We start from the raw sequence: 27,475 nt of genomic DNA, 5'->3' as shown, positions 1-27,475 counted from the left end.
CTGCTATCTACAGCCATCTGAATAAATATTGTTGCTTAAAGAACCATCTAATTGCAACCCTTTAGGTTTTATCTTCCCAAGCAATTGCCATCTTCTAGGTGTAATCTGTCCTAGCATTTTCATTTGCTCCTTTCTGAACTTCTTAGTTGCATACCAGCTTCCACCCCTCCATCCTAAGGCATACCTGTATATCAACTAAAGTGAGAACTCATAGAAAAAAAAAATCACAATGTTTAAATCCACTGATAGCAAAGTATCAAAGAAAATAAAAGTCAATATGAATGGCTTATGAAACAAGCAACAACAAATGAACAGAGGAGACATGTTCACGTCAAACATCTACGCCAACACCTAGAATCAATCAACAGCTCAAATGCATGGCAGTATTTCCTTTCACAGATTAATACATTTTTAAGTGATTTTAACTGAGGCATCTTGTCCATATAACGAATAAACTTGACATCATATTGGAACAATATTCCAAATTCAAAAGCAGATCCACTGGATGAATGATTTCAATTTGAGAAAACAAAACCCAGACATAAGAAATGGAATGACACCTCCCCCATCCGCCCAACCAAGTAAAAGAAAATAATTAGAAACACAAACAAATGCAATCCCTTTCTTAAAAATATGTTGTTGACTATTGAACAAAAATTTAAAGAGTAAAAGTAAGGATGTACTACTGACTTCATCTGAAACCATTGATAGATGTGAGTGCTTAACCATGAAACGCACCTACCTAAAGAAGAAGGACATAAAAGAACACGTATCAACAATAGAATGTACAACTGACATACAAGGCTGATAAGCGATACTAATGCAGGAATGACATAACCACTAAATACTTCAAATTATTTAAAGAATGAATCCTTACCCTTTATTTGATTAGTGCCTGGCATTTTTCCTATCTAACTTTGTCCAAGTGGTTTTCAAAGCTAGACTTTTCACACGCTTCCTAGGTTGAGCTTTTAAACGCGTGGACATGTTAGATTTTTCAATATCCATCTCTTCATCACCTAAAACATCACCACTCTCTTCATGGACACTTTTTCCACCAGCATCAGGTGTAATGTCAAAAACCTTCTCAAAATTCGACTTCTCAACATCATCACCTTGCATTTGTAATTCTTTCTTAGAATTTGACTTTCCAACATATGAAAGTAATACCTCATAATCTTCCTCTGAATTAGTGGTCCCAAAACCATCAACTACAATGTCATAATCTTTATTTGAATAACAGTTCCCAACATCAGCAGATTGTTGCCTCTTTTGTGCAGCAAACATTTGTAGCTTCTCTATTAATTTCTCAAGCTCGACAATGGATGCCTCTTGGTCACCAATGATAGCACGCAGAGCTTCATTCTCAGCAACAATATCAGCTAAAGATTTCCTTCCGTAGTTCTGCTTCACTCTAGTATTATGATGATCATCTAAGGCTTCTTTAACAATTTCAGTAGCCATCTCTTCCTTGGTTACATATACCTCAGTAATCATCTATAAAAAAAAAAGAAACAAATCATATTAAAATGAATACAAATTACATAACAAGTAATTACTAGAAGCTATTTTCAACTCACTTCATTACACAAAAAGGCTTTTTCAACTTCTACTTCACCAACCTTAACATGAATCCAATGAAGAATTCTAGGTAAACAACTTTTTCTTTTAGCCAACTTCTTCTGACCAAATAAAACATGTTCCATTGCCCACATCTTTTACATACAAAATTCAATTTCCATTAACTAACAATTATAAATTGTAACACAAAAAATTTTCTTACTACAACCAAAATATACCTGTAATGCAAATACACAACCAACCACATGAAAGTGTGATCTTTTTTGTCTCTTCCTTACACACAATGCAACATCACACCAACTAGAAACCAAATACTCATAAATAACACCCCTCAGTTATACTTTCCCATACATGAAAAATCATCTAATAATTCAAATAAACCAAAATGAACTTTTCCACCTCTATTTGGAAACAAAAACTCAGTCAACCCTAGCAACAAATACAATCTACAAACATCAGCCACTTCATCCCCTTTTATATGCTTTTGAAGCTCTTCATAAACATGATGTATAGTTACATCATTTGTATCAAACAATCTTCTACTATAACAATCAACTTCCTCTTTAAACAACTTAAACATGTCTCCATTAACCTTAACACCTAAACCTAAGCAAACGTCTAACTTGGTGAATGGAATAAAGACAGACCTAACTTCAAACTCACCCCTCCTCTCTGACCATCTACTACACAATTCTATAAGTAGTGTCCTACTCATTTTGGCTTCCACATCAATGGACAGTAGCCATCCAAAAGGAGTTCTTTGTATAAACGTCTTCTGCACATCCGTTAATAATGTATTCACATGTGCCAAGTATTTTGTCCTGCATGAATGTCGTGCATAAACCTATATATCAAAGTAAACAATTCAAAAAGTCAAATAGACCACTTCAGGAAATCAATTTTAAACACAAAAAATCATCATGTGCATTCAAACCTGTTCTTCCATAATGATTGTTCCAACTATCTCTATGCTTTGACTGCATGTCCATAAAATAAAGAACTTAGACTTCAAACCATAAAATATTTAACTGGAAGACATATATAGACACATCTCTCACAACAAAATCACATTGATAAACCTTATATAATAATTATATTTTCAACCTACTCAATTTCATCTGCCACTCATATACTAAAAAGACATCCAACTTATAAGAACCATGGTGGTTGTGCATACAAAATACATCCAACATTATTAAAATTAATTAAATAAATTTCACAATATTACAGAGCGTTTATTTATATTACAAATATACATATTTTAAAGCATTATCAAACAATAAATTTCGTTTGTTTATATTAAATGAGATAAACTTGATTACAACAAATTTTATACAAATAATTACAAATGCATGGCCAATGCATAATTACAAATTTCAATTAATGGAAATAATTCCCATATTCTTTTTCTACATAGCAAAAAATCCAAGTCTGCACATTCTATCTAACGAGGCTCAATAATTATGATAGTTACTACCTTGAAAAAAAGGATGGAAAAGAGATATGTTATGTCTGTGATAAGGCATGCCTCAATTTTCTAAGTGCCTGACTCATTAATTCATGTGAGCATCACCAATTTCACCATCAACATCACCTTTAGGAACAAGTGCAGCCACCTATCATGAAGAGAAGGCAAAAAGTTAGTTGCCAGTGGACGTGCATTTAAACTAATTGAAGAAGATGTTGATGACATTGTATAAATCATACAGAAGAAAAAACAAAACAAAAGGGAGAAATGCAAACAATGTTCAAAGAGGAACACTAAAATTGCTTTCATTGTTACCATCTGAAAACCAAACTAAACAGGTCTACAAATAAGGGTTTTCAGATGATAAAATCCGAAAAGTCAAAGTAATTTTACTCAAAAGCTTCTAAATTTTGGATGATTCAATGTGAGAAATACTCAAGCACTACGGAAATTCACTCTCAACAGGTACCTATTCAGGGGAGAAACCAAATGTAAATATTCCACTTCAATCAACTCCCTCGTTGGTTACAATCCTTAATACGTATCCCTTTTTCAGACATTGACAACCACCTCTAATAAAATGCATCCCTCTGAAAACTAACATTGCATTTTGCACGCATCAGGCACGACACAAGTTACAAATCAAGCAAACCAGATTTGTCATAAATCAATATTAGTTTACAATACAGGACAATCAAATTTGTCAAACAGGGAAACTAACCAAAATAATATGCCAAATTAGACATTCAAACACAGTTTTCAAATTAGACAGAGATAACTCCCCAAACCGTCTTCTCTCAATGCTCGTCACGGATTGAGAATTCAGTATTCTCCCTACCGCAACTCTCCCTCAGACCACCTTGCCCCCTTTAGTCTAGGGGTCACCAAAATGAAGCAAATACAAATGGAAAAACACAAAAATCATGACAAAAGAAGAAACAAATAAGAACCATACACCTTCCGATTAAGTGGCACCCATGGAGTTCTCGCCTTCTCTATCAACGGAACCCTACCACAGCACGCTAAAGAAGAACCATACACCCTCCGATTAAGTGGCACCCATGGAGTTCTCGCCTTCTCTATCAACCGAACCCTACCACAGCACGCTCTTCCACTTCTCCGCTTCTCTACCACCCCCCAACCCTAGCAAAGCACGAAGAGCTCTTCCAAAATGTGAAATCAGACAAATTGGAAAACTGAATACAGAGAGTACCCTAAATAAAACGCAACGTTTAATTTAGAGGGTAAATGACAATATCACCCTTCTGTACATTCACAAAATTTGGGCCCCACCGCATGTCATATAAATGTCAAAAACTTTGGCCGTGTCAAAGTATTCTTTTTCTTACGTAAATTGTGTAGAGCTTTGAGTGGGGAAAAACTCAAAATGAAATAAGGAGTGAAAGGAGGTGGGGCCGTGAGCTTTAATGAGGGAGAGAGAAGAGAAAAATGTAGTGTGTTTGGGTGAAGGAGTTGTGTTTACGTAAATGGTGTGCAAAAGAGAGAGAAGAAGGAATTGAAAAGTGAAATGTGAGAAAAAAAGTGGTCTAGAAAGGAGGTGTGGGTCCATGGAAATTGTAAGAAATGGTGAGAGAAGAGTGGTGGTGCTTAATTAAATAGGAAAATTTAAAAGTGGAAAAAGAAGAAGAGAATGTTACGTAAAAGGCAAAAAGTGAGAGAGTAAAACAGAGTTTTATGAGAAATGAGTAATTCAAGTAGGTCCACTTAGTGAGAGAAAAATGAATTTTGTTTTAAAGTTAAAAAGATTAGCGGGTCCACTTGGGTTGGCAAATCTAAGAGAGAGTGTATCTAAGAGAAAGAGGGTAAGGTGTTGCTTTGTGAATTTATTAGAAACGAGGGCGCGTCAATAGATAAATATTTATATTGGAGGGTCGTGGAAATTAATTTATTTATTTTGTTGTGAAATTTAATTTAATTAATTATTTGTGAAAATTAATTAAATTATTGTGAATTTTTGGTTAGTTGTTGGTCAATGGTTGTGATTGACTGTATACGTGTTATTGTGAAATATGTATAATTGTGATGGTGTGGTTGTGAGAGTAAGTGTTTTGTTATTTCCTTATAATTTCTTCAAACAGTTGATTTCGTATTGGTATACGATAAAGTGTTTAGTCTCTGCGGAGACTTTAGATTCGAGTGTCACCCTTCCTCGTACGCGAGGACTTGAGAGGGTTGGATGTCTCGTCCAATGACTTCGGCTCAGTATAGTGCTCGATGGGTGCGCCTAACCGAAGTTTTTACTATTTTTACTTGTAATTCCTTGAGGAGTCGGGGAGATAGGTCTGAAGTTGCGATGGAAGACGACTCGAATCGCCCTGTTTTGGTAAACAGGTTGTATGACAAAATTCAAGGAAACAACATAAGCTTGTTTGAATGCTTTGAGCTATGTGTTGAATACTGTGATGTATTGTAAGGTAACGACTATGATAGTCTAGGTGGTGATAGTCTGTGTTATGAGTTGAGCATTGAGACGTAATGTGATGTCAGAGTTATGAGTTGAGTATTGAGATATAATAGGATGTAACGATTGTTATAGTCTGTGTTTTGAGGATATGATTACTAAATTTTATGCTATGTTATATTCTTAGGTACTCATCCTTTCCTTTTGTGGTTGTGGTTCCACCTACGATGATCGTACTTGTACGAGAGTAGATGGCGGTGCAAATAAGGCAAGGCAGGAGTAACGCGATGAGAGAACGGGAAATTTTACTGAGGGGATTTATTTATGTTTTAAAGACGTTTTATGTTTTCGAATAACAAATTTGAATATTTATAAGGTTTGAATTTTAGTTGTAATATGTTCGGACGTTTAATGTTTTATTTTCTTATGCAATTTTATACAAATGTTTATAAGCGATGGTATTAAAAAAAAATTGGCGAAAATTTCAGATTTTATTATTTACAAGTGGAATTCCATCAAGGGTGTTACAAAGCCCTCAAGAAGAAGCTCCAAAAAAGATGCACAATGGAATGAGATTTGCTGCAGTGAAATGGATGCATATAAGGTGTTGGATGAAGGTGTGGTGTGTGTATGATGCCTCCAAGCTCAGAAGGCCTTTCTACTAAGAAAGGAAGCTAGAGGAGAGTGAGAGAATTTAGAATTCTCAGGTGACTAAAGAGTATAAGAGGTTTGAACAAATTCTACAACATTTCGTTACACTCCAAATTGAAAATTACAAAGGAGAGGCCCTCTTATTTAAAGGTGAAGATGGGCCTCAATTCTGGCCTAAATTCCCTCCAAAATTTCAAATAAAAGTCAAGCTTGAGAGCCAAGTTAGCTGGCTCACGCTTCCCACTCCAAGCGCACAAGGAAAACATGCAAAAATCAAAATATGATACGCAGTGGCTGAGCCAGGCAAGGTTGTGGTTGGGTGCAGATTACAATCCGAAAGCCAATTTCCTTTGCATTTCTAATCCGAAAGCAAAGCTCTTCAATCCGGAAATCACCTCTTTTTCTCCCCTTTTTAGCTCATTTTCTTTCCTTAGCATCACATGCTTTTTTGGGTGGGCCAACCATGGTCTCCAAGCTTTATTAGACCCTACAAAACAACCATATAAGTATTAAAAAGAATCCTTCTAAGACGTAGAGAAAGAAAATCAAGAAAGAACTTTCTAAAAGTCCTTCTCCAACTTCTTTTTCTTAGCCTTAGCTTAAGTTGGTACTCTTTTGAATGGAATGCCCTAAATGGGTTTCCATCAAGAGTATAAAAGGATACATGCTTGTCCCAATGACTATATTTTATATAAGAAGAAGTTTGAATTTTTGCAAAAGTGTCTAAAATGTGGGTTATCACTATACAAGTCAAAAAACAACAGAGAAGATAATGGTCAGATAAAAAAAATGGTTTTGTTTTAAAAGTAGTTTGGTACCTTCCAATTGTGGCCAAACTTAAGCGTTTGTTTGCGAATCCAAAAAACGCTAAAAGTCTTAGATGGCATGCAAACAAGAGAATAATTGATGGGCTGCTTCGTCATTCAGCTGATTGAAAGCAATGAAAAATTATTGATCAACAATTCCCCCAATTTGGTCAAGAATGTAAAAAATATTAGACTTAGTTTAGCCACTAATGGAATGAACCCATTTGGTAATTTAAGTACCAATCATAGTTGTTGGTCAATTATATTGATAATTTACAACTTATCTCATGCATTGTGCATGAAGAGAAAGTACATGATGTTATCTATGATCATATCTGGTCCAAAGCAGCTTGGAAATGACATATATGTTTATCTCAGCCCAATAGTTGAAGACGTGAAGTTGTTTGGGTTGATGGGGTTGAAATATTTGATTCCTACACTTCTAAAACTTTCGTGATGCATACAATGTTATTTTTCACAATTAATGACTTCCCAACTTACGGTTATTTGTTAGGATACAATGTCAAGGGTCATAAAGCATGTCCTATATGTGAAGAAAACACTACAACTCATCCATTGAAAGACATAAGGAAGACGGTGTATCTGCATCATCGAAGATTTTTAAAATGTAATCATCCATATTGAAGGTTAAAAAAACATTCAATGGGCATCAAGAGAGAGACGATGCACCAAATCCACTTATTGGCCTTCAAATTCTTGAAAAAGTTAATAGAATACATCATGTATTTGGGAAAACATCCAAGAAGTCATCTGTAATGACCCTTTGGAAGAATAAATCAATATTTTTTGATCTTCCATATTGGTCAGAGTTAGATGTTAGACATTGCATAGATGTGATGCATGTAGAAAAGAATGTGTGTGATAGCTTGATTGGTACACTACTCAATATTCAGGAAAAGACAAAAGATGGTGTGAATGCTCGTTTGAATTTGGTTGACATGAAGAAAACCGAGGTAGAAAATAATCTATAGGCCTCGGTTGTAGCAAAACCCGAGGTAGAAAATAGTCTATGGCCTCGGTTCAACCACAACCGCTGCCACAAGGTATACTAGATTTAAAAATAAATTAAGGGTTATGGCCTTAGTTCTTGCATGAACCGTTGCCATAAACCCATGTTATTACCTCAGTTGAATCAAGGCCAAACCACCCCTCGCCTCCATTTTTTTCTACTTTACTACTTCGGCCACTAAGGAACCGAAGTCAAAACCCTTGCTCTATTACCTCGGTTGGAACCAAGGCCAAAAGCCTACCATCTTTTTACCTTGCCAGTATATACCTCAGTTCAAAAACTGAAGCGTATTGTCAAAAACAACTATTGACATTTCTCTTCCACTAGTGTAGAAATGGCCTTTAACGTCACCCCTTAGACGTCGGACCACCTAATATCCAATGTAAAAAATGACCGGTGGCTTTTCCATAAATAAAATTTGTATTTAGACATCAAATTTGGGGGGCACCGACTTCTAAATTGATTAACACGTCAACTGCCCCAATATGGACGCCAAAAATATGGCAGAAATTAATTTTTTATTGGTCTTAGACGTCCGAGTTAAGAGCCCCTGACGTCTAATTCGTATTTAGACATCATATTCAGCCTATCGGACGCCAAAATGGTCAACCTAGAATCCCAAAAGTCATTTTTCTTTGCCACTTAAACGTCCGATCCTGCCACCCCGGCGTCTAAATAGCCCTTAGACGCCGGTCCCCCTATAGTCGGATGCCAAATGGCCTGTAGAGGTTGGTAAAAAGTAACTGTTCCATTACCCTTATACCTCGGCTAGGCAGCCCCGACGTCCAAATACTCCCTTAGATGTCGGGGGCCCTAAAGTTAGACACCAAAAGCCTCCGTAAAAATTAATTTTTAAATGATTTAAACGTCGGCTTGGGAGGAGCCCCGACGTTTAAATGGATATAGATGTCGGCCACGGACGGACACCGATGTCTAAAACATTTTATTACCACAGTGCGAACTCGCAAGCAGTTACGCGCACATTTCATCATCTTCCTCCTCGCGTTTTCTCTCCACGGTTTGCATTTTCCTGATTCGTTTTCTCTCTTTTGGACCGTTTAAACTTATTTTTGCTTTGATCAAATTACTCTTTGCTGAATTATAATCCATTTGAACTGATTAAAATACATTTTCGTTGCATTTTGGTGCAGTTTCTCGCGTGTTCTCGGGCGGCGATTTTGACCGTTTTTGGCCTACAAATTCTTGCCTGCACTCCTCCCTTTCCATCTACTGCGTTTTTAATCTACTATGAAGGTTAACTTTGTTGTTGAAAACTTTTTGTGTATGCATGTTATTCGCTTTTGCATATTATTGGCTTTTGGGTATGGATGTTATTGCCTTTTGAATATGCATGTGATAAAGTTTGTTGTGTTATTATGATTGGCATGTTATATTATATGTATGAAATCATTGAGTGAAACTTAGTTCCCGTTTAAAATTTAACACAAACGATTAATCTTTTAATCATTTGTATTAAATTTTGAATTATCCGATTGGATAGTTTGGGAAAATTATTTTTCATAATTTGCTATAACAAGTACTGTCAACACCCAATTTCATCCGGGTAGGTAAATAATTAAAAATAAAGAATAAGAGAATAATAATTAATGGTTGGTAAAAAAAAAGGAAAAAGGAAAATAATAAAATAAATTTCCTAAATGTAGGACACATCACTAGAAAATATTTTTGAAATGGTCAAATATTAATATAATTTGCTTTTAAAGAAGAAAATATGATTTTAAAAATTTACAAATTTTCTGACAATAATTATAATCAATGCCTTGAATATTATTTGATTTCTTTTTCTTAGAACCAAGACATTTTCTTTCCCTATTTTGTTCATTGTCAATTAATTCACAATTAAGGGAAAAATAACCATAATATTATAATGTGTGTATATAAATGTGTACCCTGTCATAAAAAAAGGGGGGACGAAAAAAAATAGAGAGAAATACTCTGAAATAATAGAGATAGAAAGAGTACGGAAGAGTATAGAGAAAAGTAAGTTCTCACGCTAGAGGAACTCTACCAAAATAAACTACCAAGGGAGAACTGAGAGAATACTCAAAGCCAAAAAGGTATGTCATGTCTGCACCATTCTCCTTCTTTTTTTTATTATACATTGAAGGTTTTTGTTAAAAGATTTTATTTTTTTTACTATGTACCAATAATGTTTTTTTTTCATAAAAAAAGGGAATATCTTTTTGCGTTTTTTTGGTATTGGTCATATCTCCCGCATCACGTGATACTTATTTTTTTAAAAGAATAAATAATGAATAAAAAATTTTAAAACAAAAATAAAAAAAGAAAATATTTTTTATCACGTATTTTCCTATAAAAAAATATTAAATCATAAAACAAAGGGTATGAGTACACGTCGGCTTATAGTCAGTCTCTTTCCTTTTCTTTTTTTCCCACCACATTTTTTCAAATAGAAGAATACAAAAATCTTTAAAAAAACAATGTCAATCCTTGTCGAGGTTCGCTCTTTGAAGATTCGAAACAATACAAAATAATTTTCAAACAAACTCACAAACTTTTTTCTAAATAAAGAACTACGTGATACGTAAGACCATCTACAATGCCACGCAAGGCATCCGGAAGACCATCTACAAATAGGATTCATAATGAAATGGATCAATCCAATCTAGATAAGCCAAAAAAATGCTCTTACTACCGCAATGAAGGTCATCATAGGGGAAATTGTCCATTCACTACAAAAAATTATATTTTTTCCGGGGGTTATTTTTTTTTTGTTTCCGGCGGTTTTAACCCCCGAAAAGTACGTTACCCGCAGTTCAAAAAACCGTTGGGAAAAGCTGTGTCGCTAAGTAATTACCGGCGGTTTTACAGAAAATCGCCGGAATTAGCAGGGGTTTTGCTGAAACCGCTGGAAATAACCGGGGTTAAAACCGCCAGAAATAACCAAGGTTAAAACCGCCAGAAATAACCAGAGTTAAAACCGCCGGTACTAATGGAGTTTCTAAAACCGCCCCTATTTATAGGATTTGTCTATCCAAGGTTCTAAAACCGCCGGAAATGTGTACTACTTTTTTTGGTTGTTGACTGTAATAAAATAGGATTGTGAAAAAATTAATTTTATTAATAAAAAAGATAATGAAATAATATGAACTAAAAGTGAATATTAATATATAAAATAAACTACATTGTTATATATTCATACAACTAATTGTATTGTTCATGTATTAAAAAGAAATATGTTCAATAATAAATTAAAATACTAAAAATATGACTAAGATGTTCATTACATTACTAAAAAAAACAATATATAATTTCTCAGAGGTCTCTTCAGTTGCCCACTTCCCTCAAACTCCTCCAACTAATTGCCTTAGTTTCATTTGTTTGGAAAGAAAACCCAAGAAAACCTCTTCCTAATTTCTCAGATGTATCAGTTCATCCTATGGTTCCCAAACTCGAGAAAATACTCATTCATGTAGCATCATCTTCAGGTTTTTCTATTGCATGCAACTTTGGCCACGATGGCAAAGAAAAAGGAACCTGCAATTATGACAGTGAAAGTATAACTAGTTTAGACCTTGAAGCTTTTACATTTGATGCAGAACAATCATTTGGTTTGATTCCCTCAATACTTCCAAACTGTGTTGAGCCATCAGAAAAAGCTTCCACTTCCTCTTCAGCCTCCTTTGAGACAGATAGTAGCATAAACAACTATGCAACTGGCAGGTCAAGCCCAATTGGTGCTACTTTCCTTGAGACCCTTTTTTCTTTGTATGCAAGGGATCACAACCTGAAAAAAGAAGTAGGACCCAAAGATTTATATGATGAATATATCATTTCTCAACTTCAACACATTCATTTACGACCTACACAACATTAAAAAGAAATCAATTTCAAATTTATTCACAAACATTCAAAGAAGCGAGAGAAAGAAAGTTTGAGAAGTCATTACCTTTTGTTTCTCGTTAATGTCAATGTAATCAAATTTGGAGTCCTTCGACTTTGTAACCTAGCTATGCCAAGACATTTCATTGCTCATTTGGTATGTCTAACCTTACAGAACATTAATAAGATCCAAAACAAAGTTAAACACAAATCAATAGATTAAAATGAACTCAAATCAAATTTAGCTAACACAGTAGATATTCATAATATGTAAAATAAAACAATTTAAAGTAATATAGTTATTCAATAATATATACCCTTTACAAACATCATTTACTGCTACTTTCACCATCTATTTTGCTGACAATAACTACATGAAATTTCTTTGTTTTCAAAAAGTCATAACCCCAACATTCAATATGGATCTGAAAAATAAGAGAATGTGATCTATGATGAATATCAATTTTACACCAAAAATTCAAATCTTAGTTAAAAAATGTATTTAAACAGATAAATAATAGAAAATTTAAACTATAAAGAACTATTTATATTTTAGTAAAAATATTATCTCTTTCAAATTATATTTTCTTTTTAAATTTCTTTTAAAATTAAACTATAATCAGGGTACTATTGTAATGATAAAATAATATAATTTGAAAAGGTACAAGGTGAAGAATACTAAGTGATCAATATTTTTATTAGAGTATAAGTGATTAATTTTCTATTATGATTATTTTTTCTTCTTTTTCTATTGCAGTTATTAATTTAAAGGAATTTATATTCTTGTGAGGTTTGATATATTAAACTTATTGTAAGTTTATTTTTAGAAGTGTAAAGAAAAATTTTGAGATGCTGCATGCATTCTTTCAAAATAGAAAAAAACAAGACAAAGGGAAAAAACCAAAAGAATCGGATTAACCTGTGGAGTGAGATTTAAGATGAAAGTTTGAGATGCTGCATGCATTCTTTCTTTCAATTGCAACCATAGTACTCTGATTAGAATCTAGTCTTTTCCTTTGTCCAAGGGGGAAGCCTCTTTTGGTTTCTACATATGACAACCACTCCCAAAAGAGAGGGTGTGCCGAAAAGAATATTAAATATGTCCCACAGTTCTTGGAACCTGTAAGATTTTTTTCCCTCTTTAAGGATAAAAAATGCACATTGAAAGAATAAAACATCAAGTAATCATATTGATACTGCTCCAACAAAATCATCCATTAAAAAATCTGACAACTCTATATTCACATAATGATCCATTTTGAAACATTGAGAAAACTGAAACTTGAAACCTGGTGGAACCAAACCCATGTTTGACAAACGAAGCATACATTAAATTACGTAAGGAAGCATTAACTATTGCTAGATTATCTTTTGAACACATTTCTTCTTGTTGGGTAAATTTTTTTAGTATTCTCACTGATAAAAAGTGAACCCAAATGATGATTTAGTGGAGCCCATAAAAAATTTAACCAAACAATAACAATTTTTTAAACAATGTGTTGTCTCTCTTCCTTAAAACATAATTTAAATCCCAATAGAGAGTATGCAAATATAAAATCCATGAACATAACCCAAAAAGAGAGGTGTCTGCTTGCTGCGAGAATACCACAGGAATATGAATACATATCAGATAAATATATATTAAGAACATATTACTATGGTGGCAACAAGTATTGTACAACAATTAAATAACTATGTCAAGAAAAAGAAAAGGACGAAACATTAGGAATGAAGGCTTATTTTGGTCCAGCAAGTTCAGGGAATGAAGGCTTAGCATGAAGACAAAAAGTTAGGTTAGATTGTGGATTACCATTGTTGTCATAATTACCCTTTGGTTTTTCTGAAAATTGAATGATGCGGCCTCTATCATCTACTTTAACCATTCCATAATCTGAAGCAGGGCTGTAAAGCAGATAAATAAATATGTAAATTTTATTACAAGGAAATTAGTCGTTTCTATTTACTCACCCTGGAAAAACAACTATAATACTTGCTTCGATCCTTTTTATAAGAAAAACTATAATTTCTTCTTTATATAAAAGAGGGTACTATCAAGCAATAGAAACGAAACATATCTGCATGAACACACCTCTTACCCACAAGAGCACATGAAACAGTGATATCAACATTTCTATCAATGTGACTCTGTTCATTTGTAACCAAAGTAAATCAGAAAAGTTTTGATGAATAAAAATAGTATCCATTATACAAAACAATTACAAGTCAATCCTTGCTAAGTTGTAAAAGCAATTCAAGTTGAACAAAATTCTAAAAGTCAAATTTACAACAGAAAAGTGAAGAAAAACACTTGGCTCAAGCGGATGCGCCTAACCTAGACTCTGTTACCACATGATGACCCCTGGTCATGGCGGATTGGTGAGAAACCATGAATCTAATGAAAATCGAGTGGAAGCCGCAGAAGAAGGGGAAACAAACTACGAACCCTAGGTTCGAAGGATTCGTGGAAGAGAACAATTTAAACGGTGGAAAAGATGAATTAGTCAGTGGAAATGAAGAAATTAAAGTTACGAAAGATTTTAAACGATACAAACCTCTAGATGAAAAGGAACAAAGACGAATCAGTAGAAAATGGTAGAAAACCCTACCTATTGAACTGAGGATGGATTTGAGCAAATTTAATCGATGAGAAAGTGAGACAAAGTGAGAAGAAAGTGACAGATTTGTTTCCAAGTTTACTTGCTTGATTGCCAGAGTGAGATCAAGCCTCCAAGAACTTCATACCTTGAAGATGAACAAACGGCGCAGGAAAGGGATACGATTGAAAGAAAATGAGACTGCAAAGACGAGAAGCGAGAAGGAAGGCGTGCGGGAAGAAAACTAGGGTTAATAGAAAATATGTAGTGATTACCCTGAAAAATTATTTAAAAAAAATAAATAGATGTTTGGGGCGGTTTAGCTTATAAACCGCCGGAAAATAACCCCTCTTAAAATATATTATTTTTGTAGTGATTTCGTTATTATTTATTTCTTAATCTTACCCAATTGTAATCAAATCGATTATTAATACATTACTATTAATATTTCTTATTAATATTTTTTTCCTCTTTTCTTCAAATTTGTCTCCATTCATTAAATAATAATCACAATTTCTTTTTTCGTATAACACAAACAATACATAAAATATGTAAACTACTAAATAATTTTCATAAATCAATCAAAACACATTGGTAATCGATTACAACAAGCTTGTAATCGCTTACCAGGGTGGTTCTTCCACACTTAAAACACTGGTAATCGATTACAAAAGTGTAGTAATCGATTACCAGTATCATTTTTGCCTACTACACTAAAGTCGTGCAAGGGAGTCACGATTTCAACATTGTGTAATCAATTATAGGATCTTGTAATCGATTACAGGATCCAGAAGTCATTTTTGGGGTTCATGACTTCACTATTGGTCAAATGAACAGTATGAAGTCGTGCAGGGGACACGACTTCTTCATTTAAAGTCGTTTTGGCCCCCACGACTTCTCCATTTTGATATTTTGAATTGAATTTGCCTATTCTTGTAATATATGATCCATTTTTGACTATTTTGGTAACAAAGCCACTCCCACTTGAATGACAATTACGTGGATCGTGGACGTTCTTCCAAGTCCAATTGTCCATATAACCTCATCCGCAAATCTCCTCCACACAACTTCAAAATCTCCGTTTTCAATAATGTCGAAATTTATTGTTTTGAACTAAAGTCGAAAAGACGAAAAAACAAGATATATTGAATCAGCCCACCAATAATAGTTCACTGAGCTCTCGACCACGTCTCATACCAAGTTTTCTAATGCATTTTCTAAATGATATCACCAAATTCACATAACTTTAACCCAGCAAATAACTTCTACTTCGCTTGCTTCATCATCTTCATATTGTAGTTTTTCGAATCAGTACACCTTAAACAGTTTCTTGTCGTAGCAGCTTCATGGAGACCCCAAAACTCACCCACGTGGTTCTCGTTTCAAGTCCAGGTCTGGGCCATCTCATCCCTGTCATTGAGCTGGCCAAGCGCTTTGTCCTTCTCCACAACTTCAAAGTGACAGTTATCGCCGTCACTTCCCAAACTTCACCAGCCGAAGCGCAGATCCTCAACTCACTCCTCACACCATCTCTCTGCCACCTCATTGATATTCCTTCACCAGACATCAGTGCCCTCATTTCCCAAAACGATGCCGTGTTCACTCGCCTCTGCGTCGTGATGAGCGAAGCCAAACTCGCCATCCGGTCAATTCTTTCCGAAATTACCCCTCGCCCTTCCGCAGTCATCGTTGATGCTTTCAGCACCGAGACCATACCCATAACAAGAGAACTCGATATTCTTGGCTACGTCTACTGTGCTTCACACGCTTGGATGCTCGCGTTGGTTCTCTATTCGCCGGTTCTGGATGAACTGGTAGAGGGACAATACGTGGACCAAACGGAACCGATCAAAATTCCGGGCTGCAAACCGGTTCGACCGGAGAACTTGGTCGACCCCATGCTGGACCGGAACGACAGACAGTATACAGAGTATCTGAAAATAGGAAAAGGGATCGTACAAAGCGACGGCGTTTTGGTGAACACGTGGGAGGAGCTTCAACGTGAAGAGCTTGAAGCGCTGAGGGAGGGAGGTTCGTTAAGTGAAGCGCTAAATATGAAGATTCCTGTGTACGCTGTGGGACCTCTCGTGAGGGAGCCCGAGTTAGAAACCAATTCTTCAATTGAGTCGCTGGTGACGTGGCTCGACCAACAACCGACACAGTCGGTGGTTTACGTGTCATTTGGCAGCGGAGGAACGGTGTCTTCTGAGCAAATGAAGGAACTGGCATGGGGATTGGAACTGAGTGAACAGAGATTTGTTTGGGTGGTGCGCTCGCCCATTGAAGGAGTTGCTGATGCGGCGTATTTCACCACTGGGAGTAGCGGGATTGATGAGGTGGCGAAGCATTTGCCGGAAGGGTTTGTTTCGAGGACTCGAGAAGTGGGCCTGCTGGTTCCCGATTGGGCCCAACAAGTGACTATACTAAGTCATCGTTCTATTGGAGGTTTTCTTTCACACTGTGGGTGGGGCTCCACCCTGGAAAGTATAACAAACGGTGTTCCGTTGATCGCATGGCCGTTGTACGCCGAGCAAAAGATTAATGCGGCGCTGTTGGCGGAGGAGCTGGGCGTGGCGGTTGGGCCCAGGGTGTTGCCGACGAAGAAGGTGGTGCGTAGGGAGGAGATAGCAGAAATGGTGAGGGAGGTTATTGAGGGAGTGGAAAGTGTGAAGGGCAATCACGTGAGAGAGAGAGTGAAAGAGGTGCAGCAAAGTGCAATGAAGGCTTTGTCGAAGGGTGGGTCGTCCCTCGTTGCGCTGTCTCATCTCGTGAATATAATTTCAGGTTGAAGAGATGTTTATGGGGCCATTCTCTTAATGAAAGTAGTTGAAAATATGATAATTAATGGCTTCTGTTGACGAAGTCCTTTTTACTCCTTGTCTTGCTTAAATGTCTCGATTGGAATCTCGTGCAAAGAACGTCAGAGATTGTTATAGTTGAAAGAAGTCGAAGTATGATCCAAGGTTCCTGCAGCTTATGGGTTATGGTTTATAGCCAATCTCAGTATATATTCTCTTCTTCTTTTTAACCTCATATTACTATTATAAAAATAATTTTACTAGAGTGTGTTTATCATCAATTGAAATTTGCTATTTTTTTTATTATTTAATTAAATTTGAAAAATAAACTAGCTCACTTTCTAGTTTTTGTTGTTGTTTTCCTTTTCCATAATTATGGGGAATAATATATTGCACTTTTTGTTATTTAGATAGTATGTAATTAAACTTATTGTTACTGTGAATTTTCTCTTTTCGTAATTATATAATGCTTTATATTTTCTTGTTATACCAAATGATAATGTAATATATGCAGATAAAAAAACAGATGACTTTTTTTATAAGAATATAGTTTATAAAATATATCTCTGTACAATGCACAGGGATCTGAGTCGGGACAAAAACCATTAGGAAAAACAGAAAGAAAATCATCCACTTTTGGAAGTTCGTTTGTATTTTACTTCTCAGCTCTTAAAATAATATCTTTCATGCGTATGCAGCCAAAGCCTCTCTAATTGTTTTTCAGTACATGATATTGTTCACGTGTGTGTATACACTAAATAGTTGCAACCTATGAGCTCTTATAGTAGGATATCGTCATTGATAATGTCTATAATATAAATAGGTGAAAATGCCTTTCTCGTTTTCCTTCAAATAGTAGGATGAAAGCTACGGAAGAAATGTAACGTACGCGTATTATGCATGACACCTTATTAACATGCACACACGCGGCGCATATAGGTTTAATACATATATTTTGGTTTATTGGTTTGATCAAAGTATTTAAAGAAGTTATAATTTTTTTTAGATGATTACCTCGTAAAAGCGGTTCAAATTAATTTTTTTTACTTATAACGTTAAAAACACTAATGCTATAATTACTCTGGCTAATGAGTTTGTAGCTATGATGCAAAAATGAAATCTTATAGCGATTTGTTAGAAAGACCTAGAAAATAGCTTCAACATTAAGTTCAAGGAAACCTTAAAATTGTAGTGATTATTGTCAACATTGAGATTTTTTTTTTGTATTCGTTATTTCACACACCCCTACTTTTTGCTCTTTAAAGGTTCAATATGTTATGATCTTTAAATGGATTTTTGTAATTATGTGAATATATATTAAAGAGGTATTTGGTGGAACATTGTTGTTATAAAGGCATGTTGATTATATGCGGGTTTATGCACTGTGTGTGTTTCTTTTCTTTTAAATCTTAGTAGTTTGTAGAAACTTGACAATTTAGTATTGTATGTGTAGGCTTATGTAGTAATGTCATTTTACAATCTTTTAGATAATATTTGTAATGTATATGTACAATTAATGTTTTAATATTTATTGAAAAATTTAATGTATGAAATGGTTTCTATAGATTATTTGTTCTGCTGAATTTGTTGATTTGCAAATAAATTGAATAAATAGATGGTAAAATAGGGAAAACCTTTAAAAAAACATTCTATCACGTACATGACTTTGTAGGTTAATTATAAATAACATGTATTATGACAATTGAACTAATATATGTCATAGGACCCTAGATATGTTATGACAGGTGAAGAGAAATAGTCATAGACACTAATGAAAAATCAAATTTTATAATGTACAAAAATGATCTATTATAACGTAGTTACTGGAGACATAGTTCTGGGCGATATAATAAGTCTGCGCATTTTATAACGTAGTAGAAATTTACGTTATAATAACATATTATAACGTAGTTTCTGAAATCAGTTATAATATGCACGAAAGATATTATAACGTACATTGTTTAGTACATTATAATATATGTTTTTTTTAAAAAAAATAATTATTATAATTAACCTCCAATGAAATTATAATCATATTCTTGTTTTAACAACACCTTTGGGGTTCTAAAAATTAAGAGAGTTAAAAGAACAAATCATTTTTAGAACAAATGATTTTCTTTTCCATAAATAAATAGAAAAACTTTCTTGATCTTGATCACCTACACGGGTTCTTCTTTCATCTCCCAACTATGAAATTGTTTTTCTATGTTGCCATTTTCTTCTTTATGAAGAGTGTTGCCAACTACACCACATTCACTGTTGATGCATGAACCATCACCAAAGTGTATATTTTCAACTTCTTTGCTCATAATTGCTCTCAACAATAATATATTTGAGAACCAAAATGTCAACCTATTCATGGATAAGAAATAGTAAGCTAAGAAATAATATCTAATAAATGATTGTAATAAGTATCCACATATCTTTTTAAAACTGATGTTAAATAAACCAAACTTCATTAGATAAGCCTTACCCCATTAGTTGGAGTTGGCTACATTAATCAAACAATGCCATCCCAACCTTATGCATTACTAGTTCAACTTCTGTCTTGTTACCTTAACAGCACCATAAAATAAGCCTAACAAGTGATAGTAAGACAATCACAAACAAATAAACTGAAAAGCATATGATTCATGAACACTGCGACATTTCTTAACAGAGAAAATTCAAGTAGAATTAGAAGCGGGACAAGGAGGAATTTCTATGTCAGTGACCCCTTCTAACATCAATACGACACTCTTCATTGTTGGGCGAAGAAAAGGTTCATCTTAATACACCAAAGTGCCACTTTAACCATATTTTCCATGGCAGTTTTGTCATCCACCACTTCCCAAGGAAAGAGCTTATTGAGTTTTCCTACAACAAAACAGTTATAAGCCCAGGAGCAGAGACTAACCGCCTCAGGTTCAGGGGCATGAACTTCGATGTTTCTTCTGCAACATAAAATTTCCAACAGCATTATTCTGTATCTATAAACATCAGTCTTGACAGATATTGGGCCATTCTTGTTCCATTCAGGGGCCAAGTACCCTCTTGTTCCTCTTGCCCCTATCATGGTTCTGGTTTGATCGGGCATGAGAAGTTTTGCAAGCCCAAAATCGGATATTTTGGCAGTCCAAAACTCATCTACCAAGATGTTTTGAGGCTTTATGTCATAGTGAATGATTGAAGCCTCACACTCTTCATGGAAATACATTTTCCCTCTAGCAATCTCCACCGCTAAAACAGTTCTACAATTAAAGCAAAAACTGAACGCAACTGCAGCAATAGAAGAAGTTCAAACGACGCGTTTTAGCGTGGGCGAGTTCACACACGATTTCAGAACATTCAAAGTCCCCTTCATTGCCAGATCCAACAACTCAGTCTGCAATAGATAAATTAAAAACAAAATATTACACAGCCAAAACAGATTAAAAAATGAATACATAAATCAAATCGCAAAAGAAGCAAACCTGCGGATCTTTGGCATCATTGAAAAAGAGAGAAGCAGTGTGAAACACATCGTGACAACCTTCAACGGCAGAGTCAAAGGAACCTTCTTCTAGAAGATTCGCCTTGACGAGATGCAATCTCTCATTCGCACCATCAAGGCTGAGCAAGTGATCTACCTTTTCGGGATCATCTGCCCATCACACATTACCCAATCTTTAATCTTCCAAATAGTAATGCATCACCACAAATAATCACTGACGAAAACAAAAATTACAAAAGTAAAAAAAAACATACTCGTGTCACGAACGGTGGCCTTGACGGTGTAGCCACATTCGAGAAGAAACTTGACGAGCCAGGAAGCGATGTAACCGGAAGCTCTGGTAACACAAACTACTTGTCCGGCGCCTCCGAGACGACGACATGGAGAGCGTGGGAAGACCATGGAGAGCCAACAATGTGGGAAGATCGTGCCATCAATTAAATGTGAGGAGAAATTAGGGCTTGCTAAGACTTCGACACTTTAACCTGACTTAGAAAAGTTTTAGACGTTAACTTCTAATCCTCTTATGTATTATAACAGATATGTATAACTCCGTTATAATATGTTTTGAATTTATTTACAAGTTTGCCACCGTGTTTGAAATTATAACTGATATACAAATTTACGTTATAATATGTTTTAAATTTATTTACAAGTTTGCCATCGCATTTCATATTATAATGGATTTATAAAACTACGTTATAATATGTTTTACTTTTATTAGCATTCTGCCACCGGTCAACCTATTATAATGGATAATTTTTATCCGTTATAATAGGTCTGTCATAAAAAGGTATTTTTCTACTAGTGAGAAAGTGATGATTCTATGACAAAGAAACAAAAGTACGACATAGTAACTTGAAGATATTATGATAGTTAATTAAAAGTATGTCACAATAGGTTGGACCTTCGATGATAAGTAACATAATATGTCAGATTTTCCCATTACATTACAGAAAGCGTGAATTTTCTATGACTACCACAACTATGAAGCCAGAACACTCATAGAAGGTCTATTTTGCCTTTTATAAAATGTCATTTTTGCATTAATGTTTTTGTGTAGAGTGTGAAGAGTTTTTGTGTAAAGTGTGGAGAAGGTTGTACAATATTCAGGAATTCAGGTATGCATACATATACATACATACATATACATACATACATACATATATATATATATATACATATATATATATATATATATATAATATTTCGGTAGGTCCTTATTTTTGTCCGGAATCTCAAATAGGTCTCTTTCTTTTTCGGCGTCTCAATTGGGTCCTTATTTTTGTAAAATTGAATTAAATATGGGTTTTCCGTCAAATTGAGAAGACGCCGTTAAGAAGGGTGTTACGTGGCATGCTGACAATGTCTTATTAAATGATGTGGCATTAAAAACGTGTCTCAATTATTTTTATTTTATTTTTGAATTAAAAAATGAAGTTTAGAAAGTGGAAATATAATATAAGTAAGGGGCAAAGTTGGGAAATCAAATTAAATTAAGTATCCAATGGGGGCTTGCCACGTGGAACCCCCTTTCTCACCCAAATTAGGGTTTCAGAATTGGGTTTTGGAAGGCTTGCTTTTGCCTCCTCTGCCTGCTTCGCGAAGTGTGATGCTGCCAATTGCCATGGAGATCTCTATGCGCAAGAGAAAAATTTCTCCTGTGGTTGCGTTTTGATTTTTGCAGGTGCTTCACGATTCTAATTATCTCTCGAGATGATGGTGGAAAACGAAGGGAATCACGCTCCTGAGTTTCGTCTCCTGAGTCTCGATCGTGCTTATGCGACTAGGGTTCGTTGATTTGGGGATTTTTTTTCCGCATTTTAGGGTTCCTTTGTCGTTTCTGGTTTTTCTGCGTTTCAGGTTGCGAAGACAGTGGAGATCACGATTGGTGGCAACCTAGTGAGTAACTCGCGAAGAGGCGCTAGTGTGTTTGGGTGGTCTCTGCGGCAGCATTGACGAGGTGGTCAGGTGAAGATGCTTCACAATGGCTGTTGATTTGGGAATTTTCGTATATTCAACTTTTTTTTGTCAATTTTGCATCAGTTCACATACATCTTTTTTCTAGTTTTTTATTTGAGAATTCTCATAGGTTCTGATTTTGTCTCACAGTGGCGAAAATGTTGGATGAACTCGCGATTGGGTTCCTACAATTTGTAGTTCTGTCTATGGTGGCTGCCATGGAAGAGTGATTTGGTTACCGGAGAAGAAGAGGGATGGCATTCCAGGAGCAATGTTTGGTGCTAGTAGTGTTTTTGGACCTAAGATGACCACTTTACCCTAATTTAAATTTTATTTTCCCTCTTTTTACTCCATTTTTTAATTCAAAAATTAAAAAAATACACTTCACACACATTAAAAAAGACATTGTCAGCATGCCACGTAACACCCTCCTTAACTGCGTCTTCTCAATTTGACGGAAAGCCCATATTTGATTCAATTTTACAAAAATAAAGAGCCAATTGAGACGTCGAAAAGAAAGGCACCTATTTGAGATTCAGGACGAAAATAGGAACCTACCGAAACATTAAACTTATATATATATGTATATATATATACATATATATGTATATATATATACATATATATGTATATATATATACATATATATGTATATATAATTTACAAATATTGTTATGTGATTGATTCAATTGGTTTCGAATCTAATGTTTGTACTCTGGCATGTGGCCTTGTGATTGATGGTGTACTTATCTCTAGTAAAAAAATAGTTTTTCAACGTGCCTAATACGCTTCAGTTTTCCAAAACCGAAGCATATTTAAACGCGGTGGCAATTTTGTAATTAAGGCGAACTTATATGTCTCGGTTCAGTGGGAACTGAAGTCTATATACTCTACTGCCTAGGTTATTTTACGAACCGATGTCATTGGGCATTTATGTTTTCGGTCTGCCTTCTAACCGAGGCATATAGGTTAATTTGAATTTTTTTTAGCTCTTCAGGCATCGGTTAGTAGATGAACCGAGTTAGTAGCTCTTTCACTGGTTCAAATTACTAAAACCTGAGAAAAAGTTTACACATTTTTCTTCTTCTCCTAGCACGATCTTCTTCTTCCTCTACGACCTCCACCATCACTAGGCGAAACCCTAGCCACCTTGCCGTCAACCACCTAGCGTCGCCGCTATCCTCCATCAACGCGCCACCAGAATCGCGTCCTCACCATCTTCATCGCGATAGAGAATCTTCCATGGCAATCTTCACGAAGCTCCGCCGTCAGCCTTACAACCTCCATCTAAATTGCAACTCGATCAAAGAAATCTGCACAACAACGCAAGCAGAACGCGCCACCATTCATCTTCATCACCTACAAACCCAGAAATCAGAAAATCCCAAATTCCATGGAACCCTAAATTGGTACCTGCAACAAAACTTAGAAATCGCGAACTCTTCTCGAATCAGATGCATGAGCCTCGCGCCACTATGAACACTAGATTGCATCAGTTGAAATAGATCTTGGTCGGTTGCGACAATGTCCTCTGCTTTTCACTGTGACCGAAGCCACAAAGTAATCTTTTTCAGAAGTGGAGATGAGCCACGAGCTGAAGGAGATGTACGCGTGTATGCCAATGACGGAGCGCGACCGCAGAATTTTGATCTTCGGCGATGCCAAGTCCAACTCCATCGTCTACACCAACGCCAGATCGGTGGTCATCGTGAGCCTCGAGAAGCCCCTTCACATCTCTGTCTACGGGGAACATGCCTATCCGGCCACCGTCGCACGTTTCTCCCCCAACGACGAGTGGGTCGCCTCCGCCAACGCCTCTGATACCGAGTTAAAGAGTTAATAGAAGGTTATTATGATTCAACTGAGTTGCCGCAAGTTCTTGTGGCACAATCAGACACTTCTGCTATATTTTACTCTTCAGGGACCATGGGAATAAGCAAAGGTGTGGTTTTAACTCATGCAAATCTCATTTCCATAATGAGATTGATTTTCTGGTGTGCTGATGTTAGTGGATCCCAAGATGATATTTTCTTGGCCTTCATTCCAATGTTTCACATCTATGGATTTGCATTCTTTGGATTAGGATTGTTGTGTGCTAGTATAACAATAGTTTTGATGTAGAAGTTTGACTTCCAAGATATGCTTGATGCAATCCAGAAGCATAAGGTTAACAACGTTCCAGTAGTGCCACCAGTGATCCTTACGCTAGTGAAGTATTCAAGGAAAGCTAGGTGTGACTTGTACGACGTAAGAAGAATGGGGACAGGTGCTGCACCTTTGAGCAAGGAAGTGGCACTAGAGTTCAGGAAAATGTTTCCATGGGTTGAACTAAGGCAAGGTTATGGACTAACAGAAAGTAGTAGTGGAGCAACATTTTTTGTCTCAGATAAAGATGCTAAAGCTCATCCAGATTCATGTGGGAAGCTGATTCCAACATTTTCTGCAAAAGTTATAGACACTGAAACAGGGAAGCCTTTGCCCCCTAACAAAGAAGGAGAGTTATGGTTAAAAAGTCCTGTTATTAGGCTTTAAGTCATTGTTATTAGGCTTTGAGTCATTTAGCTGGCTTAATTCTTGATTGTTGGAAGATCAACAAGCATAAATTGTTCTTAATTTGTATTGGGAGATACTGCCTAGGTTCAATAGGAACCGAGGCGAAAAGTTCTTCAAAAAAAAATTGTACTACTTCGGTTACCGGTGAATCGAGGCAAAATCATACATCTTTTTGTCTCGATTCACAACCGAGGAAAAAAGTCTACTCCTTTTTGCCTGGTCTGTATATGCCTCGGTTGCGGAATCGCTGCCTATAGGCAAAAATAATCGTCGTTTCCCTCAACTGCACTAGTGTGTTCAGATCCACCGTTGTACTATTAAGCTTTGTTTTCCCATTAAAGCTACTCATTATGAAGGTATCACTAGTAAATAAATAGTTTTTTTAACTCCCACATTATGCTTCGGTTTCAAAAAAATTGAAGCATATAAAAATGCGGTGGCAATTTTGTAATTCTGGTGACAATATATGCCTCGTTTAGGGATATACTGCCTCGATTCTCTGACCATTCGAGGCAAAAAAAACCCTACTAAATTAGACTTTTCACTTGACAGTTTTTTCAAAATAGTTCTACTGTCTCGGTTCTCTAATCAACCAAGAAAAAAAACTCTGACAGCTTTTTTGAAATAGGCCTACTACCTCAGTTCTCTGACAAACTGAGACAAAAAACCCTGATAGCTTTTTCGAAATAGGCCTACTACCTTGATTCTCTAACCAACCGAGGTAGTATGTCCTCCTAGAGAATGATTCTGAATGTTTCAAATCCATTTTGTCAACATCTACTGCCTCAATTCCATTTTAACCGATGTCATAGGCCCTTTAAGCCTCGGTTTAAGGGCGAACCTATGCCTGTAGTTAGTAGATATTTTCAAATTTTTCATTTACAATTTTATTTTGAATTTTTTCTAGAAGGTTTACGCATCGATTGTTTTTATAACCGAGGTAATAACCTCCTCGATAGTTAGATTCCAGAAGCGTAAAATAGTAAGCACATCTTGCACAAACAATTTGCCATCTTGAACGCCATAGCCTCTTCTTCTTTCACCATAGAACGTGAATTGTTGCTTCCCATCTCACGCGAACAGTTTGTTGCTCCGCCGTCGCTGCCTCCACCACTGGTCGTCGTCGCTGCCTCCACCACTACCTCTACCACTAACCGCCATCATAAATTTTTTAACTTATTGTTCCACGTTGTTGTCTCTATTTCTCTCGCGCAAACTACGTTGTTCGTTGTCGTCATTGGTCGTTCGTCGTCGCCTTCGATCGTTCGTTGTCGCTTCGACCGTTCGACACCGCCTTTGGCTGTTTCTTCGTCGCCTCCGTTGTCCCAGATAAAAAGTAAAAAAAAATGATTTTGAATAGGCAAAAGTCTCCATTTTTTGAAAAAAAAAAGCATCTACCACCTTGGTTTGAATCCAACCAAGGCAAAAGACCCCCACATATTGTCTCGATTCAGAACCGAAGCAAAAAGACTACCTCTTTTTGCTTCGCTTTTATATACCTCGGTTCATGAACTGTTATGTATAAACGAAAATAACCGGTATAGTTTCCCTTTAATGCACTAGTGTATCCCTTTGCCCTCTCCTATTTCCACATCTTGGTCTCCAGACAATGTGAGTATCAGTTTGAGGAGTAGTTGGGCATAATTTCATAGTTCTGTCAACCTTTAATCCATGCTTTTGTTTATCCTTGGTCTTCAGACAATGTGAGTATCAGTGGTTTTGTACCTCAACATGTGCGACTTGTATTTGTTGATAAGTATTATGTTCTTGCTGGATTGAGGAACCATGTCCATCATCACCAATAAATACGGTGGATACTGCTTTATCTTCTATAAATTTGGTAAATTGTGCAAGTAATGTTTTAGGCAAGAGAAAAACACTTCAATTGATTGCGATTCATCACATTAAGCTATTCCTCCAAATTATTATAAGAGTACACACTGTTCCAATAGAAGGTTTTTCTTTGCTTGCTTCAGTAAGTAATAAACCACCAGCAGTTTTTTTCCTCGGCTTCAGCAACCTGCATTCCATATTTAATCAATGAGAGGCTTTCTTAAATCATTTTCAAGGTATGTAACAATTTAAACAATACTAGTTACACCGAACATCTTTTAACAAGAAATTATATTTGAGACAAATAGAAAATTATCAATAGCAGAAAGGAAACAACAGAAGACGACATAATGTTGACTGTATGAAGACTTTGCTGGAATCTATATAATACTTACACTCATAAAAAAAATCTATATAATATATAAAATATAAAAGCTTAAA

General features: G+C 35.7%; 2 protein-coding genes and 1 pseudogene across 7 annotated transcripts; 1 reads left to right on the top strand and 2 right to left on the bottom strand.

Moving 5' to 3' along the window:
- Positions 1 to 56: 56 nt before the first annotated feature.
- LOC108319219 (uncharacterized) lies at positions 57 to 4,222 on the bottom strand. 6 transcript variants are annotated; one of them, XM_052869212.1, is made up of 8 exons: positions 4,089 to 4,222; positions 3,059 to 3,197; positions 2,516 to 2,558; positions 2,293 to 2,425; positions 1,581 to 1,715; positions 1,171 to 1,497; positions 878 to 1,083; positions 57 to 184 (listed from the first exon to the last, which is right to left on the bottom strand). In XM_052869212.1, exons 5-7 carry the CDS (start codon positions 1,713 to 1,715, stop codon positions 889 to 891), a joined length of 657 nt encoding a protein of 218 aa, XP_052725172.1. In that variant the 5' UTR covers positions 2,293 to 2,425; positions 2,516 to 2,558; positions 3,059 to 3,197; positions 4,089 to 4,222; the 3' UTR covers positions 57 to 184; positions 878 to 888. The 6 variants fall into 6 exon arrangements, with proteins under 6 accessions (XP_052725172.1, XP_052725166.1, XP_052725180.1 ...); XM_052869206.1 differs by lacking the exon at positions 4,089 to 4,222 and adding an exon at positions 3,519 to 3,585; XM_052869220.1 differs by lacking the exon at positions 4,089 to 4,222 and adding an exon at positions 3,519 to 3,585 and having other exon boundaries at positions 1,623 to 1,715.
- Positions 4,223 to 15,529: 11,307 nt separating this feature from the next.
- LOC108325049 (anthocyanidin 3-O-glucosyltransferase 5) lies at positions 15,530 to 17,623 on the top strand. The gene has a single exon (XM_017558040.2). It carries the CDS (start codon positions 15,763 to 15,765, stop codon positions 17,203 to 17,205), a length of 1,443 nt encoding a protein of 480 aa, XP_017413529.1. The 5' UTR covers positions 15,530 to 15,762; the 3' UTR covers positions 17,206 to 17,623.
- A 2,331-nt stretch (positions 17,624 to 19,954) lies between these two features.
- Positions 19,955 to 21,088, bottom strand: LOC108324695 (G-type lectin S-receptor-like serine/threonine-protein kinase LECRK1; annotated as a pseudogene).
- Between the last annotated feature and the right edge of the window lie 6,387 nt (positions 21,089 to 27,475).

Source organism: Vigna angularis, chromosome 1 (genome assembly GCF_016808095.1).
Source record: "Vigna angularis cultivar LongXiaoDou No.4 chromosome 1, ASM1680809v1, whole genome shotgun sequence".
NCBI classification, from domain to species: Eukaryota; Viridiplantae; Streptophyta; class Magnoliopsida; order Fabales; family Fabaceae; genus Vigna; species Vigna angularis.
The sequence above is the reverse complement of the archived record's forward strand: the minus strand, read 5'-3'. Positions and strand labels throughout refer to the sequence as shown.